This window comes from Rattus rattus, chromosome 8 (genome assembly GCF_011064425.1).
Source record: "Rattus rattus isolate New Zealand chromosome 8, Rrattus_CSIRO_v1, whole genome shotgun sequence".
In the NCBI taxonomy this organism is placed as follows: domain Eukaryota; kingdom Metazoa; phylum Chordata; class Mammalia; order Rodentia; family Muridae; genus Rattus; species Rattus rattus.
Genome location: NC_046161.1, coordinates 48,471,858 through 48,490,008, shown reverse-complemented (window position 1 = coordinate 48,490,008; position 18,151 = coordinate 48,471,858). Strand labels below are relative to the sequence as shown.

General features: G+C 41.4%; 1 protein-coding gene across 4 annotated transcripts in view; it reads left to right on the top strand.

The window, feature by feature from the left end:
* Positions 1 to 18,151, top strand: part of Dmxl2 (Dmx like 2) — a 142,746-nt gene that overhangs the window by 74,912 nt on the left and 49,683 nt on the right. For all 4 annotated transcript variants that reach the window (XM_032910107.1, XM_032910105.1, XM_032910106.1 and 1 more), the window contains exons 14-18: positions 4,167 to 4,256; positions 5,771 to 5,894; positions 10,990 to 11,109; positions 12,644 to 12,871; positions 15,563 to 17,239. In XM_032910107.1, the coding sequence (XP_032765998.1) occupies positions 4,167 to 4,256; positions 5,771 to 5,894; positions 10,990 to 11,109; positions 12,644 to 12,871; positions 15,563 to 17,239 (2,239 nt within the window). The remainder of the gene's footprint in view (positions 1 to 4,166; positions 4,257 to 5,770; positions 5,895 to 10,989; positions 11,110 to 12,643; positions 12,872 to 15,562; positions 17,240 to 18,151) is intronic.

Genomic DNA, 18,151 nt, shown 5'->3' with positions numbered 1-18,151 from the left:
TTTTGAATGAATTTTTATTTTTAAGAGACACCACAAATTTGTATCATTTATCTTGATTTTTTGATGCTTTTGAAGTTCTGTGCCTCACTACATCAGCCTCGTTTTGCACTGCCCTGCACTGTAATATAAGCTTGCTAGTCGGAATCAAAGTGATTTCTACTGCCCAGTGAATTCCTTGGCTGTAGGTTGAGTGGGATGCTGTACTGGCAAATTCCTTAGTTATACTGTTGATAGAGTTGTAAGGAGGGAAGACAAACCCTTAGCTGGAATTTGTATTTGTTCTTGTTAGAGTCTTGGTTATATGTTGGAAGTACCTGAGGAACTTATAGAATCACTCATGAGCAGATCAGTCTCTGTGCACAGGACCTAAGCATCAGTAATTGAGGAAGAATCAATGTACAACCAAGACTGAAAATTATCAACCACAGAAATACTACACACATGTGCATGTGTGTGTGCGTGTGTGTGTGTGTGCGTGTGTGTGTGCGTGCGTGTGTGTGTGCGTGCGTGCGTGCGTGCGTGCGTGCGGCGTGCGTGCGTCTTGTATGTGTGTGTGTGTGTGTGTGTGTGTGTGTGTGTGTGTGTGCATTGCTAAGAATGTAACCCAGAGCCTTGTGCTCACTTGATAAGCACTGTACCGTTGAGATACACCTCAGCCTTTGACTGGAACTCACTCTGTAGCCCACGTTGCTCTTGAACTCCTGATCCTCCTACCTCTACATTCTGAGTGCTGGAATTAGAGGTTTACTTCACTCTGACCTGTGTCTTAGGGTTCCTATTGCTGTGACCAAAAGCAACTTGGGAAAGCAAGCATTCATTTCATGTTACAGGTCTTAGGTCCTATTTCATTACTGAGTGAAATCAGGACAGGGACTCAGACAGGACCCTGGAGGCAGTAAGTGAAGCACAGCCATGGAGTGATGCTGCCGCCTGGCCCATGCCTGATGGCTTGTTCAGCCCGCCTTCTTGTATAATCCAGGACCACCTACTTAGGTGGGGCACTGCCCCCATAGGGCTAGGCCCTCTCACATCTACCAAGAAGATATCCAAGTGGGAGAGAAAACATTGTAGTCAATAAAAAATAAATTTTTATAGAAAAAAAAAAAAGAATGGATGAGGATGGGCAAGACTAACAATATGGAAAGTGGGGGGTGGGGTTCAGCCATGGAGAGAACTGGTATGTAGGCTGAGAAACTGCAAAGTGAGCCATCAAGAGATGCTTGGACAACAAGGGAACATTGCACCTTTCCCTGAATTGGGCTTCTGCAAGCAAGAAGGTCACCAGCAGCTCTGCTGGAGTCACAAATGGAAGTATGACCAGGTCTCTCACCCTTCAATGTCCACTCAAAACACCACAGGCCGATTCCCAAATACAAACTGAGCATATACCAGCAGTGTTTCCATCAGTTCCCAAAGGACTGCTTCATGATGTTGAACAATGACCTATCTAAACTAGATTGTTAAAGATTGTCTGCAAGGACAAAAGAGATCATGTTGGCTTTTTAAAATACATATAGTAATCATATAAACCTTTAAGACTTGCAAAAATAAAAATACTACAGATTTGTCTTTCCAAATAATACTAGCTTGTGTCAAGCTGAGAAAATTTTAACCAGGACATCCCGCTTATAGCAGCCATACTTCTTAAACTTCTATATACACACGAATCTGGAGATATTGTTAAAGTGCTCATGCTCAGCACACTTCCGAAAAGTACTGTCTTGTTGCTGTGGTTCTGTTGATGCACTAGCAGTCTCCTTTTTTGTGCTAGAGAAATCCTGGCATTTTAGCCTCACAGGCTGTCACAGCTGAGCCCAGGTTTCAATGGATAAAACTAGCAGAATATCAAACCACTTGTTGGTGTTAGAGCTAATACTTTAAACCTGACTCTGGAGTGAATGTGCTCATATCAATAAATTCATCCCTACTTAATCACCAGTCTTATCTCTCATGGCTTATTAACCCAGAGTACACCCCAGTGCACGTTCTCTTGAATCCTCCTGATACAAATCAGAGCAGTTTTTTTTTTTTTTTATTAACTTGAGTATTTCTTATTTACATTTCCAGTGTTATTCCCTTTCCTGGTTTCCGGGCAAACATCCCCCTAATACCTCCCCCTCCCCTTCTTTATGGGTGTTCCCCTCCCCATCCTCCCCCCATTGCCCCCCTCCCCCCAACAATCACGTTCACTGGGGGGGGGTCAGTCTTAGCAGGACCCAGGGCTTCCCCTTCCACTGGTGCTCTTACTAGGATATTCATTGCTACCTATGAGGTCAGAGTCCAGGGTCAGTCCATGTATAGTCTTTAGGTAGTGGCTTAGTCCCTGGAAGCTCTGGTTGCTTGGCATTGTGTTCATAAGGGGTCTCGAGCTCCTTCAAGCTCTTCCAGTTCTTTCTCTGATTCCTTCAACAGGGGTCCGTTCTCAGTTCAGTGGTTTGCTGCTGGCATTCGCCTCTGTATTTGCTGTATTCTGGCTGTGTCTCTCAGGAGCGATCTACATCGGCTCCTGTCGGCCTGCACTTCTTTGCTTCATCCATCTTGTCTAATTGGATGGCTGTATATGTATGGGCCACATGTGGGGCAGGCTCTGAATGGGTGTTCCTTCTGTGTCTGTTTTAATCTTTGCCTCTCTAAAAGCTCTAGAACAAAAGAAGCAAATACACCCAGGAGGAGTAGAAGGAAGGAAATAATCAAACTCAGAGCTGAAATCAACCAAGTAGAAACAACAAGGACCATAGAAAGAATCAATAGAACCAAAAGTTGGTTCTTTGAGAAAATCAACAAGATAGATAAACCCTTAGCCAGACTAAGGAGAGGACACAGAGAGTGTGTCCAAATTAACAAAATCAGAAATGAAAAGGGAGACATAACTACAGATTCAGAGGAAATTCAAAAAATCATCAGATCTTACTATAAAAGCCTATATTCAACAAAACTTGAAAATCTGGAGGAAATGGACAATTTCCTAGACAGATACCAGGTACCGAAGTTAAATCAGGAACAGATAAACCAGTTAAACAACCCCATAACTCCTAAGGAAATAGAAACAGTCATTAAAGGTCTCCCAACCAAAAAGAGCCCAGGTCCAGACGGATTTAGTGCAGAATTCTATCAGACCTTTATAGAAGACCTCAAACCAATATTATCCAAACTATTCCACAAAATTGAAACAGATGGAGCACTACCGAATTCCTTCTATGAAGCCACAATTACTCTTATACCTAAACCACACAAAGACCCAACAAAGAAAGAGAACTTCAGACCAGTTTCCCTTATGAATATCGACGCAAAAATACTCAATAAAATTCTGGCAAACCGAATCTATGAGCACATCAAAACAATCATCCACCATGATCAAGTAGGCTTCATCCCAGACATGCAGGGATGGTTTAATATACAGAAAACCATCAACGTGATCCATTATATAAACAAACTGAAAGAACAAAACCACGTGATCATTTCATTAGATGCTGAGAAAGCATTTGACAAAAATCAGAGCAGTTTTACACATCCAGCATGGATGCTCTTTCTCTTAGAGTTGATCTTTAGCTAAGCTAGGATCTAAACTTCGTTATGGTGGGGTTGTTGGGGCAGAGAAAGACACTGCAGATTACTGCTGAGAGATTCACTTATTGACAGGTTTTTATTTAAAAGTGATTACTTCATGTTGAGGGTTGGGAGGAGAGACCCCTTCCAGTATGAAGTTTGGGGAGTTTTAAGAGATCCAGATGTTAGCATCATGTTTTAATTCATACATTCATACATACATACATACATACATACATACATACATACATACAGCCCTGCCTGTCACTCAAGATCTCTGTGTATCATTTGGATGGAGTTGTACTTTCCGGTGGCTCTAAACATCCATATGCCACACACAGGCATGGGGTTAGACCCTTATCCACGTTTGTCCTGGTAAAGACATTGTAATAGTTAAGTGCTTTGAAGTTACTATATTTATGTTAATATTGTCAGTTTTTCTAAATTTGTAACTTTAAAACAGAAACAAGAATGGAAATTCAATGTGTTTCTTTGAATATATGAATTGCTATTGTCAATCAGTGATTATACTGGTAAGCTATCGTGTCTCTGATGCTATCATATTGACAGTAGAGTGGCAATTTTGTTGGTCATTAACATTTTGCATTTGTTGTTTACAGAAACTTATTGGAGAAGTGTTTAACATTGTGAGCCAACAGTCCACTGCTCGACCAGGATGCATTATTGAACTCGATGCAATAACCGACCAAGTAAACACGTGCTTTCCATTTGTGACGTTATGTGTTGTGTTTGACTCTCTTTGTTCTAGAATGCTCTCTATGTACTTTTCTAGTTTTACTGTAATCATTTGATAAAACACCCAGTGTCCAGTGACTCCCAAAGTGTGTGTGTGGACATCTACTAATGACTTAGGAGTTACTGCCCTCCAACTGACTTGGATCTGCGTCATTATTTCTTATTTAAAGGAAGTTTGAAACTGTAACCTCAGTGTCTATGTGCACACTCCAGTTGTGGTTTCTCCTCCATGTTAGCTTTGTTTGGGCATCAGAGTGGGTATTTTTATGAGATCCATTAAGATGCAGATGAATGTAGTCTCAGCATATACTCTTACTTTGTATTCACAGTCCTTTGTATAGACAGGCTTCCTCCCTACCTCCTACCTGCCTTTCTCCCCGAGTGGAAAAGTCCACTTATCTCTGTACTGATTATTTCTTTAAGGTCATGTTCGTGGACTGGGAGAGAAATCACAGCCATTTATACAAAAAAGATTACTTTGAGGAAGTAACCATATATTTAAAACAAAGTAAAATTAGAAATCAGACAAGTATAGAGTTACTCATAATCTTCTATGGCACTTGTATTCTTGAAGGATATAAAGTATTTTTACTTACATGGAGAAATTACCACATCAGCTTTTGGTAGCAGAAATGGGGCTGCCAGACTCAAGTTACTAATGATGCCTCTAAGGAAAGGGGAACTTTACTGTCCTCAAGTTGCATTGATGTGCTTTAAATTCAAAGCAACACTAGTTGCTTCCTTTTTTCTGGACAGATTTAGAGTGTGGATTCCCCACATTGGTTGGTCTCTTTACCATGGATATTGGTGTGGCCTACTCTCTCTTAGTGCTCTTTTTCTTTACATTTATATCACGTTGGTTTCCTGTCTGCTTCTGATTTTCTGTAGCACAAGGGTGGTAAAGTCCTACCACTGATAAATGATGGGTTTATAAATCTCGAGAATTTAAAGCTCAGTGTAAGTTTGTTCCCAGTATGCTTTCTCATCTCTCTCTCCATCTCCTTTCTCTCTGCCTTCCTCATTTTCTTGTCTCTCTATCAGTATTTCTGACAATTCCCTTTTCCCTAGTTGAATCCTCTTTTTCTCCCTCTCTCCTTCTCTGTCTGTCCTTTTGTTTGTGTTGGAGGCAGCAGCTGTGTGGCCGGCTGGACCTCACCACTGCCCCAACCTTCTGAGGCCTGGGGATGTAGGCTTTTGTGCCACGACTGTGTTCTTTGCTCACGATGGCCTGTCTTCAGTTTTTCTCTTTCCCTTGGGAAGATGGCCTATTTTATAAAGAGATTTTATATTTTTATATCTGACAAACAAATGTTCCAAACTTTGATACAGTTTTTATGGCTTTATGTAATATTATAGCCCTTTTATTTCATTCCATGTAAGGAGACTAATTTCCTTGAATTTTTAAGATTGCACTCCGTTCATTCAGTGTCCAGCTAATCAAAGCTGCTTTCGCTTATCTTGTTTATAGTGTGGCTCAAATACACAGCTACTGCACGTGTTTCAAGAAGACTTCATTATTGGATACAAACCACACAAAGAAGATATGGAGAAAAAGGAAAAGGAAACAGAAATATTTTTCCAGCCATCACAAGGTCTGTCTTTGAGGGAGGTAGGGCATGTTCATTAGCTGATGATGGAGTTTGCTGACTTGTTATCATTCCAGACAATAGAATTTCATCTGGGAGAACAGAAAGTGAGCTCCCTTAATCTTTTTTTTTTTTTTTTTTGGTTTTTTTTTTTTTTTTTTTGGAGCTGGGGACAGAACCCAGGGCCTTGCGCTTCCTAGGCAAGCGCTCTACCACTGAGCTAAATCCCCAACCCCGAGCTCCCTTAATCTTAAAAACGCTCCAAGCTTTCAGCAGGTGTGGGTGTTCCAGGGCGGTCACTCAAGCTTTGGGCACTTAGTCACCTGTCAAAGCTGCTTGTTAGTGCTGGAGAGATGGCATGGCTGTTAAGAGCTTCTGCTTCTCTCCAACAAGACCCAGGCTTTGGTGCCAGGACCCTTTTTTGGAAAGAAAATAGGTTTTCTATAAGATCTTCCAAAATAAAGAATAAAATGTTTAGTTTCAACTTCAGAATTTAGCACCAAGTATCTCTTTAAGAAATTATGATTTTGAATTTATAAAAGTCATGCTGTGTTACAATGAAAAACCATGTTCTTTTCTAAGAATTTGTTCTCTATAATGAGTACCACTTTAGTTTGCAAATGGTTTCCAAATACTTGTTCCCCTTTGATATATTTCTTATGTCTCTGTCAAATTAAGCCATTTTTTTCCTTAATGCTTCTGAAGTTTCTCTTCTGTAAAGTTTCTCTTTGGTTTTCCTCCCAATTTTATAACCATTTTTTAAAAAAATTTATTCACTTTACATCCTGATCACTGACCCCCTCCCCCAGCTCTTTTCCCCTCCCCTTCTTCTCTGAGAGGGTAGAGGCCCCGGCCTGGTTATCCCCCACCCTGGCACATGAAGTCTCTGCAGGGCTAGGCACATCCTTTTCCACTGAGGCAGCCCGGCTAGAAGAACATGTCCCATGTACAGGCAACAGCATTGGGACAGCCCCTACTCCAGTTGTTCAGGACCCACATGAAGACCAAGCTGCTTGTTTGCTACATATGTGCAGGGGACCTAGGTTCAGCCCGTGGATGCTTTTGGGGTTGGTTGTTCAGTCTGTGAGAGCTCCAGGTGCCTCAGTTAGTTGACTCTGTTGTCTTCCTGTGCAATTCCTTTCCCCTCCAGGTCCCTCAGTCCTTCCCCAAACTCTTCCATAAGAATCCCCAAGCTCCATCCAATGTTTGGTTGTGGGTTTCTGCATCTGTTTCAGTCAACTGCTGGGTGGAGCCTCTCAGAGGACAGCCATGCGAGGCTCCTCTCTGCAAGCATAACAGAGTGTTAGTAATAGTGTCGGGGATTGGTGCTTGCCCACAGGATGGGTCTCAAGTTTGCTGATTATTGGTTGGTGATTCCCTCGGTCTCTGCTCCATCTGCCATCCCTGCATGTCTTATAGATAGAATAAATTTTGGGTTTTGTGGGTGGGTTGGTGTCCCTATTGCTCCAATGTGTAGATGTGCCACATTTTCTTTATCCATTCTTCAGTTGAGGGACATCTAGGTTGTTTCCAGTTTCTGGCTATTTTGATTAAAGCTGCTATGAGCATAGTTGAGCAACTGTCCCTGTGGTGTAGTGGGGCATCTTTTGGGTATATGCCCAGGAGTTGTATAGCCAGGCCTTGAAGTAGAACTATTCCCAATTATCTGAGAAACCACCAAATTGATTTCCAAAGTGGTTGTACCAGTTTGCGCTCCCACTAGCAGTGGAGGAACGTTTCCCTTGCTCCATATCCTTGCTTCAACATTTCTTCTTGAATGGTGCTTCTCAGCCGTTCGAGATTCCTCTGCTGAGAATTCTCTGTTTAGTTCTGCACCTAATTTTTAAATTGGGTTATTTGATTTCTTGGTGCCTAACTTCTTGAATTCTTTATATATTTTGGATATTAGCCCTCTGTCAGATGTAGGGATAATGAAGATCCTTTCCTAGTCTGTAGGCTGCCATTTTGTCCTAATGTCATTGTCCTTTGCCTTACCAACCAATCAGCAGCCCAGCAACAGCCACCCGCCCTGCCTCTGGGTCCTAACATTTATAAATGGTCCCCAGAATTTAAAATGTCACAGTTGCAGAAACTATCTTCAGGTAGCAACACCATGCCCTTGCTAGAGCATGAGGCAAATCATAGTCAGCTGCTGAGATCAGTCCAAAGCAGCCCCAAATTCCCATACCTGGGATCAAAATGGAAACATATTTCCATGATATTTCTTTGTTTTTTCAAAGAAATCAGAACTCCAAAATTGTCACTACACTGCTCTTCTTGGATAGCAGGTTTCTTAGTCAAGGCTTTTGTTAATGCGATGAAACACATGACCACAAGCAATTTGAACAGGAAATGGTTTATTTGGCTTATAGTTTCACATTACAATTCATGACCAGAGGAAGTCAGGACAGGAACTCAAACAGGGCAGGAATGTAGTGGCAGAGGCTGATGCAGAGGCCATGGAGGAGTGCTGCCTAATGAGTTGCTCATGACAGCTCACTCAGCTTTCTTTCTTCCAGAACCCAGAGCCACCAGCCCAGGAATGGAACCACCCACAATGGCCTGGACCCTTCCCTGTTAGTCACTAATTGAGAAAATGCCCTTGCTGGATCTTTTTTCTTTCTTTCTTTCTTTCTTTTTTTTTTTTTTTTTTTTTCCGGAGCTGGGGACCAAACCCAGGGCCTTGCGCTTGCTAGGCAAGCTCTCTACCGCTGAGCTAAATCCCCAACCCGCCCTTGCTGGATCTTATAGAGTCAGTTTTTCTTTTTTTAAAAATCATTTTATTCATCTACATTTCAAATGATATCCCCCTTCCTGGTTACCCCTCTACTATCACCCCCATCCCACCCCCGCTCCCTTTGCCTCTATAAGAATGCTCCTCCACCCATTCACCCACTCCCACCTCATCCCCCTACACTGGGGCATCAAGCCTACCTCCCCTCCCATTGATGCCAGATAAGGGCATCCTCTGCTCCATATGTATCTGGAGTCCTGGTTCCCTCCATGTGTACTCATTGGTTGGTGGTTTAGTCCCTGGGAGCTCTGGGTGGTCCAGTTAGTTGAATTGTTCTTCCTATGGGGTTGCAATCCCTTTCTGCTCCCCAGTCCTTCCCCTATATCTTCCACTGGGGTCCCTGGGCTCAGTCCCATGGTTGACTGTGAGTATCTGCATCTGTATTAGTCAGGTGCTGGTGGAAGCTCTCAGGGAACAGTCATACCAGGCTCCTGTCAGCAAGTGTTTCTTGGCATTAGCAATAGTGTGGGGGGTTGGTGAGTGCAGATGGGATGGATCCCTAGGTGGGGCAGTCTCTGGATGGCCTTTCCTTTGGTTTCTGCTCTATTTTTTGTCCCTGTCTTTCCTTTGATCAGGAACATTTCTGGGTTTAAAATTTTGAGATGGGTGGGTAGCCCCATCCCTCGGCTGGGGGCCATGCCTATCTACTGGAGGCGATGGAGACTGGTTTTCAACTGAGGCTCCTTGTTCTCTGACTCCTCCCCAGCACAGCCGGCAGGGCTGTCCATCCCCGAGCCATCTCTACAGTCCCTTACCTGCGTTTCCAAAAGAGACAAGCTTGCTTACATCCTCAAGCTAGTGAAATAAAAAACCCCGGAATCATATAATAAGTAGTTTATGTGTTATCTGCCTAAAATACTGGTATGTTTGTGTTTTGAATCGGTTTGACTCCATAGCCAAACTAAGTCCACATATTTTTATGTGCATGTGTACACTGGGGACTAATCTCAGGTACTCAGACATGACAAGCACTTACCAACTGAGCCAGCTCCCCATGCCCAAGCTTTCACTGTAAAAGACAGTTTGCACTGTTCAGTAGAGATCTCATTTTCCTTTTTAAAGACTACAGTTTAACAGGTGTAATAGGAGTAACGTGCTCAAAATGAGATGCCTACAAACTTCTCTGTGCATTTACTACTGCACAGTCACATTTATAAAAATGGCAGTTCATATTAGGAAAGCAGTACGTAATATTTGTGGTGTGTATGTGTGTACCGTGGTGTGCCGTGCTGTGATGCTCAGAGGATGCACAGGTTCCAGGCGTGACAGCTCCTCTACTCCGCATCCATCCCACTGACCGTCATGCTTGATTTTCAGCACCTGGTTGCTGGCCTGTCTTTGGGCTCCTTTTGTGTCAGCCTTTATGTGTTTTAAAATTTTTAATGTATTTATTATTATTGTTATTATTGTTGTTGTTGTTATTATTATTGTTAGTTTTTTAAGACAGGCTTTCTCTGTGCACTCTGGCTGTCCTGGAACTCTCTCTGTACACTAGTTTGGCCTTGACCTCAGAGATCCACCTGTCTCTGCTTCCGAGTGCTGGCACATTATTACTGTTATTCCTGTTATTTGTTTATGTGTGAGAGCATGGTGTGAGTGTGTAGGTGTGCATGTGGAAGAAGACAGTTTTGTGGGGTTAGCTCCTTCCTTCCACCTTTTCATGGGCCCGTTCTGGGAATTGAACTTGGGAAGCCAGGCTTGTGTGTGGCAAGCTCCTTTACACATTGAACCAATTCACTGCCCTCTTTGTGTACATGGGACAGAGCACAGTTAGTTTTAATAGTTCTGTACTTTTGACCCAAAACATATGTTAAAAATAATTCTTAAAATGAAATCTTACTGTATTTTTGATGTACCTCAGTAGTCTAGTACCATAGAAGAGGGATTTTGGCTTGTGGTTTTTGGCCCATGGTTGAAAGGCTGTATCTATCTGATGATAGATGAGTTCTAGGAGCAGCTAAGCATATCACTAGGGAGAGAGGGAACAGACCTCCTCTTTCTCTTTTAGAGAGCTGCCACTATCCAACCATTGTGACTCCACCATGGTTCCTTATCTAATCCTACTGCCTTCCAGGGCTCCAGCTCTAAGTACAACTGGATTGTGCTTGTACCATCTTAATACCTTAATACAGTGGGAATTAAGTCAACTAGAATTTTAGAAAGGACAAAGCATATTTAATACCACATTTTGCCTTCTTTCCAACTTCTGTGCATATTAAGAGATTTTTTCTTTTTTTAACCATTGAAAATTCCTTTATAATCCTATAGAAAAAACAATTTAATTATTCTTTTCCCTTTGAACAATAGGATATCGCCCACCACCATTTTCAGAAAAATTCTTTTTAGTAGTCATTGAGAAGGACGGCAATAATAACTCTATTCTTCATATGTGGCACCTTCATCTTAAATCTGTGCAAGCGTGTTTAGGTAAGTAATTATATTGCTATTTTATACAGAGATGATGTGAAATAAAGACATTTTAATAGAAAATGCTTTAGATTGGTTGATTCTTTAAGATGAAGAAATAAACTATAAATTGAGTTGATAAATGAAAATATGATGATGAAGATGATGACATAGCCCATGCTGTTACAGGAGCCCAGCCCAAGATCCTCAGTCTCCTGAGTGCTAGGTTTGGAAGATAAATGTGACCAGGCTGAGTTTCTGAAACAGACTGACCCTAAAAGTAGACCAGTCTGTGGGCACATTAGATATACTGGAGATAAAAGAAAGGTTGACTGGGTTATTTTAGTTAACAGTTATGGAGCACCTGCTGTCTGTTTGTGGAAACCATGTTTTTAAGTCAGTCTGTCTGGTGGTAAGAGTCTGTGGTATTTATATATGTAGTCTCTCCTTGCTCTTGGAAACACTGCTTCAGCCTAGCATTGTGAGCAACAGCTGTTTGGCCAAATGAGATTGAATACCTGAAGGTTCCTTGAGAATACAGTAGTGTGGGTGATAAACTGTTTCACACATGCTTTACCATACACATTCACATTAATTATGAAGCAAAGAAAGAGAATTTGAGGGGGTGAAGGGTTAGTGCATTACATATTTGGCACACAAGGACTTTATCAGTGAGCTACACTCACCCCCCTCCACCAGTTTTCTTTTGTTCTTTTCTTTTTGATACACAATCTCATTATATAGCCTAAGTTGTCCAGGAACTCACTTTGTAGGCTATATTGAGTTTATTTTAATTTTTAAATTGTGATTATTGATTGTTAAGTAAAGAACCACAGGAATAGCCATACCATGCTGAATCCACTGTTGCTGGACAATAAGATATTTTACATACATTTTATTTTTAATTTACATATTAGGTATTTTTATGGATTATAGTGTGTGACTTGACTTGTTAATATGCAGTGTGATGTATAACCTTTGATTTAGTGTAACTGGTTTATTCTCTTAGACGTCTGTCACTTAGTTATCAAGGTGAATCTACTTTAAAGTAGTTAACACAAAGTTCTAAGAGCTGTTGAAAGATTCTGTTATTTTTGGTATTAATTTTGCTATTAACCAGTTTTATGAATATTACATAAGTGTCCTTACCTACTAAGCAATCTTACTAGCCCAGTAGGCTGTTTATAAAGGTACAGGTTACTAAGATCTGTCCCAAGTTGATGTAACCAGTGTCTCTGGGATTAGACACAGGATTTCGTACGTTAATGAGTTTCTTAGGCCTTTACTATGTTTAAGGCTTAGGAATGCTGTACTGTGAAGTTAAGGTTTAGATCTCATAGGTCGTGGTTCTCCCCTGACATGTCCCTGTGAAGAAGTAGGGCACAGTAAGAAGGAACCAAACAGTCAAAAAGTATATATTTCTCAAGGTAAGCAAGGAGTCTAAAAATGATCTTTTAACAAGTAGGAATACTTATAAGAAGTTGCATTTCTTAGAGAGTAATACCTCATCTTGTATGAATAGTGGAGATAATACATCTCAAATTTATTCACAAAGCCAAAGCTGCAGAGGGCATCTCATCCGACAGCCTGCTTTCAGTCCCGGGACAGAAGAACATGGAGTCTTCTTCAGAGACCTCCTCTAGTGTGAGCTCCATGCCGCATTCCTCATCAATTGCTAACCTTCAGACTGCTAGCAAACTTATTCTGAGCTCCAGACTGGTGTATAGCCAGCCCCTGGATCTGCCGGAAGCTGTTGAAGTAATAAGAGCAACACCTTCAGCAGGTAACGTGTTGTTGAGACTGACAGTGGTTCCTCAGAGTGTTGTCTCCCAATGTGTGTGCTGCAGTGACACTGGGGAAGTTACTGCTTGTAGTGATCCACCCATTTACACATAGCTTTCTTTTCTTATTCACTTTACATCCCCTCTTTCTTCTCCTCCCAGTCTCACCCTTACAAATCTCTCCCCCTATGACCCTCTCCCTTCAGGGACATCTAGTCCCAGCAGGACTAGGCCCATCTCTCTCACTGAGGCCCAACACAGGCAGTCCAGGCAGAGGAGAGGATCCAGTGGCAGGGAACAGAGGCCAAGAGAGCCCCTGCTTCGCATCTTAGGAAGACCAGGCTGCACATTTGCTACAAATGGAAACATGTTTCTGTTAATAATAATTTTATGATAAATTCTATTTGCTGGTTCTCTACCAACCATGTGCATAGTGAGAAGGAACCAAACTGTTTCAAAGTATATTTTTTTAAGGTAACCAAGAAGGAGTCTGACAATTATCTCCTAAGAAGTGGAAGTACTTCTAAGACACTGCACTTACTTCCTGTCTTCTCATTATGTAGCTCATGCTAGCCTTGAACTCACGGCAGTTCTCCTGTCTTGACCTCCTGGATGTTGGGATTACATTTTCCTTCAAAAGCATCTGTCAAACCTTGTTCACACATACATAATAAAGGTAAAACATGGTTAGCACAGAGTGAACCTTAAATTAAAATATTTTACGTTTGTAAATTTATTTTATTGGGATGGGGCATGCTACAACATACATCTAGAGGTCCCATACTGGCAGGAGTCAACCGGTAGGTTCAGAGGTCACACTGGAGTCATCAGGCTTAGGGGCAAGCACCTTAATCTACTAAGCCTTCTAGCTGTAAATACAGCAACTGAATGAACTGTGATTTTCATACAAATGCATTTCTTGTCTGAAGTTTTGCTATGATAGTATTCCAAAATGTAGACAAGATACCTTACATTAGAATATGTATTTCTGGTTGTTGAAATAGCTCTACTGATAGAGGCAGTCTCTGTAAGCTCAATGACCTGAGTGCAAGCTGGGGTCCTAGAGAGAGGCAGGAAGCCTCCACATGCATACCATGTCACATGTGCACCTGCCCTCACACACTATAAATAGTTTTTAAATTAAAGATATGTCATCTACCTACTTATTATTGTTCAGTCTGTCTGCCTGTCCATCCATCCATGCAGTTTTCAGAACTGGATGTTTCTGGCCATAATGCTGCATTGACTTTAGTAAGATAGATGAGGTAATTTGAAGGATCTGAAATGCTTGCCACCTGAGGAATTCTAATTGGAGAGTTCCTAGGATAGTGATATTGACAAGTCACAGTGGAGGTTCAATTTTGCTTTGCTTTATAGTGGGTGCCATTGAGTACAGTTGAAAGATTATCCTGAGAAGATTTTTATTATAGGCTTTTGTGTTTGATGCAGATCCAAACAATTCATTTGGATTTTGTTTGTTTTTTGACAGAGAAATTGTTTTTTGTTTGTTTGTTTGTTTGTTTGTTTGTTTTTTGAGGGAGTCTTATTTTGTAGCTGAAGCTGGTCTGGAACTCATTAATGTATGATGTAGGAATGTCTGGAACTTTTAATCCTGCCTCTGCCTCCCAGTTACTGGTTTTCCAGGCATATTTTCCAAATACAGAAGGTTTTTAGTTTTTCAAAATATTTGGAGGTTAGTTAGCTGACTGGGTGGTTAAGAATGTTTTCTATTCTTCCAGAACAGTACCCACATCAGGCAGCTTCTAACCACTTGTAACTATAGCTCTGGGAGTGTCTGTCTCTCTCTTCTGGCCTCCAAGATCACCTGTACTCATGTGCACATACACATAGTTAATATTTAAAAATATTTGAAAGTTTGGAATATACTCATTTGTTTATTAAAACTTAGAGATAAATTATACAGAAGCTTTATTCAATGCTTTCAAATATTTCATAGACACTGACATCCCAAGTCAAGTAAAAACTGCTCCCTGTTGTCTAGAAGGAATGGACTTACGTGTTTAAATGGTTTTCCCATTCTTCCAAGGGTATTGATGGATTGAAACTTGAATCCAGGTCTTCTGATCCCAAATCTTAGTCAGAATCTTTTTTTTATTGGATATTTTTTATTTACCCCTTTCCCAGTTTCCCGTCCATAACCCCCCCCGCCATCGCATCCCCCTTCCACTTGTTCTATGAGGGTGTTCCCCCACCCACCCACCCCTTCCCGCCTCTCCACCCTGACATTCCCCTACACTGGGGGTCCAGCCTTGGCAGGGCCAAGGGCTTCTCCTCTGCTACATATGCAGCTGGAGCCATGGGTCAGTGTACTTTTTGGATGGTGGTTTAGTCCCTGGGAGCTCTGGTTGGTATTGTTGTTCTTATGGGGTTGCAAGTCCCTTCAGTTCCTTCAATCGTTTCTCTAACTCCTCCAGTGGGGACCCCATTCTCAGTTCAGTGGTTGACTGCTAGCATTTGCCTCTGTATTTGTCATGCTCTGGCAGAGCCTCTCAGGAGACAGCTATATCAGGCTCCTGTGTTTTACAGGTGATAGTAGATGGGAAGTGTAGACAGACTGATACATGAGGTTTCTGGTACAATGTTAAATTAAACTGAGTAAAGAGTTTGAGATCTACTGATCTCACATTTTTATAATTCTCTGATTATGACTATTTTCTTTCCTTTTTATAAAGGTCATCTGAGTTCCTCTTCAATTTATCCAGTGTGCCTTGCACCTTATTTAGTGGTTACAACTTGCTCTGACAATAAAGTGCGCTTCTGGAAATGTTGTATGGAAACGAACTCACCGTGCAGTTCAAGTGGTGAGAATGAGACCTATCACTGGAGGAGATGGCCCTTGATGAATGATGAAGGAGAAGATAACAGCAGTACTGTGAGCATCGTGGGAAGACCTGTTGCTGTTAGCTGCTCATACACAGGCCGACTTGCAGTGGCTTACAAACAGCCCATCCACCACAATGGTTTTATTTCTAAAGAGTTCTCTATGCATGTCTGTATATTTGAATGTGAATCTACAGGAGGGTCAGAATGGGTTTTAGAACAGACGATCCATCTTGATGATTTAGTTAAGGTGGGGAGCGTACTTGATTCAAGGGTTAGTGTTGACAGTAATCTGTTTGTATATAGCAAATCAGATGCATTTTTAAGTAAGGATAGATACCTTATTCCAAATATCAAGCATTTAGTACATTTGGACTGGGTGTCGAAAGAAGATGGCTCTCACATTCTCACAGTAGGGGTTGGTGCTAATATCTTTATGTATGGGAGACTTTCAGGAATCGTAAGTGATCAAACCAACAGTAAGGATGGAGTAGCTGTCATTACTTTACCACTAGGTGGTAGTATCAAGCAAGGAGTTAAGTCAAGATGGGTTCTTCTGAGATCTATAGACTTGGTGTCCTCTGTGGATGGCACACCCTCACTGCCTGTCTCTCTCTCCTGGGTAAGAGATGGAATATTGGTGGTGGGAATGGACTGTGAAATGCATGTATATGCCCAATGGAAGCATTCTGTCAAATTTGGAGACGTTGAAGCTGATAGTCCTGTTGAACAAACAATAATACAAGATCATTCTGCCTTCAAATCCTCTATGTTGACAAGAAAGAGTATCGCTGAAGGAGCAGCTATCCCTGATGATGTGTTCTGTTCACCAACTGTGGTTCAAGACGGTGGCTTATTTGAGGCTGCACATGCACTCTCTCCCACTCTCCCACAGTATCATCCAACTCAGCTACTTGAATTGATGGACTTAGGGAAAGTTAGAAGAGCTAAGGCTATTCTCTCCCATTTAGTAAAGTGCATCGCAGGTGAGGTTGCAATAGTTAGGGATCCTGACGCTGCAGAAGGAACCAAGCGGCATCTCTCTCGGACCATTAGTGTGAGCGGCAGTACAGCAAAGGATACCGTTACCGTTGGGAAGGATGGTACTCGAGACTATACCGAGATAGACTCTATCCCTCCACTGCCACTACACGCACTGCTTGCTGCAGACCAGGACACATCCTACAGAATTTCAGAAGATAGTGCAAAAAAGCCACAGAGCTATGAGGACCATATTGAAAGCCAACCAGAGGATCAATATTCAGAGCTGTTCCAAGTCCAGGAGATAACAACAGATGATATTGATTTAGAGCCAGAAAAGAGAGAGAACAAATCAAAAGTAATAAACCTGTCCCAGTATGGACCAGCTTATTTCGGCCAGGAGCATGCTAGAGTACTTTCAAGTCACCTCATGCACTCAAGTCTACCAGGCCTAACCCGCTTGGAGCAGATGTTCCTTGTAGCGCTTGCTGATACTGTGGCAACCACCAGTACTGAGCTTGATGAAAACAGGGATAAGAACTACTCAGGTAATAGTTTCAATATAAACGTTAAGTTTATAGTTAATAAAAATATTGTGTCATCTGTGTAATGACTAATATTTTGAATTATTTTTTCTTTCAACCCTTGAAGAGAAAAAAGGCCTATGGATAATTATTATAGACCATGCTTGTTTATAAAAGAAAGGACAGTTGAGGCAGGCATGTGTGACATATACAGATCTGTGATGTCTATACTCAAAACGTTTGTCTTAGTGTTTCAAACATTGATTCCTAATGGTGTTGTTTTTGAGTGATTAAAATGACCCTTTTTTGTTTTGTTTCCCTGTATCATGAACCTTCCAGAGACCTCCTGGATCAACTTGCTTATTTGACCATTTGAGGCATAGATAATTTTTGAAAAAGATTTATTTTATTTGATAAATGTTTTTCTTGCATGTGTGTCTCATATGCATACCTAGTGCTGTATCAGATCCCCTGAAACTGGAGTTAGTCTTTTGTGTGTGCTTAGAAACTGCACTGAAGTTCTCTGCAGGATCATTAACTGTTCTTAACTGCTGAGCCACCTCTCCAGCCCCATAAATAACTTTTTGCCATCATATAAATTGTCCAAAATTTAGACATGTAATGTAATATGTATTGTGCCATTTGAAACTGGATCTCATTCTGTCTTGTCCAGCTAGTTGAAAGTAATAGAGTCATTTTAAGCAATGAATTAGCAAAAGAAACAAAATTATTGATTATTGATTTATGCAATAAATACTGCAGAGGAGTGAAGAATCACTATGTGCCAGGTGCTTTATCCCATTTAATTATCATAATCCTCCAATGGGTAGGTGGCTGTTACTATGCATGTGTGTATATATAATCTCTCTCTATGTATGTATACTATATATAGGTTTATAAATGAAGGTAATAATCCTTAGAAAACATAAGGGACTC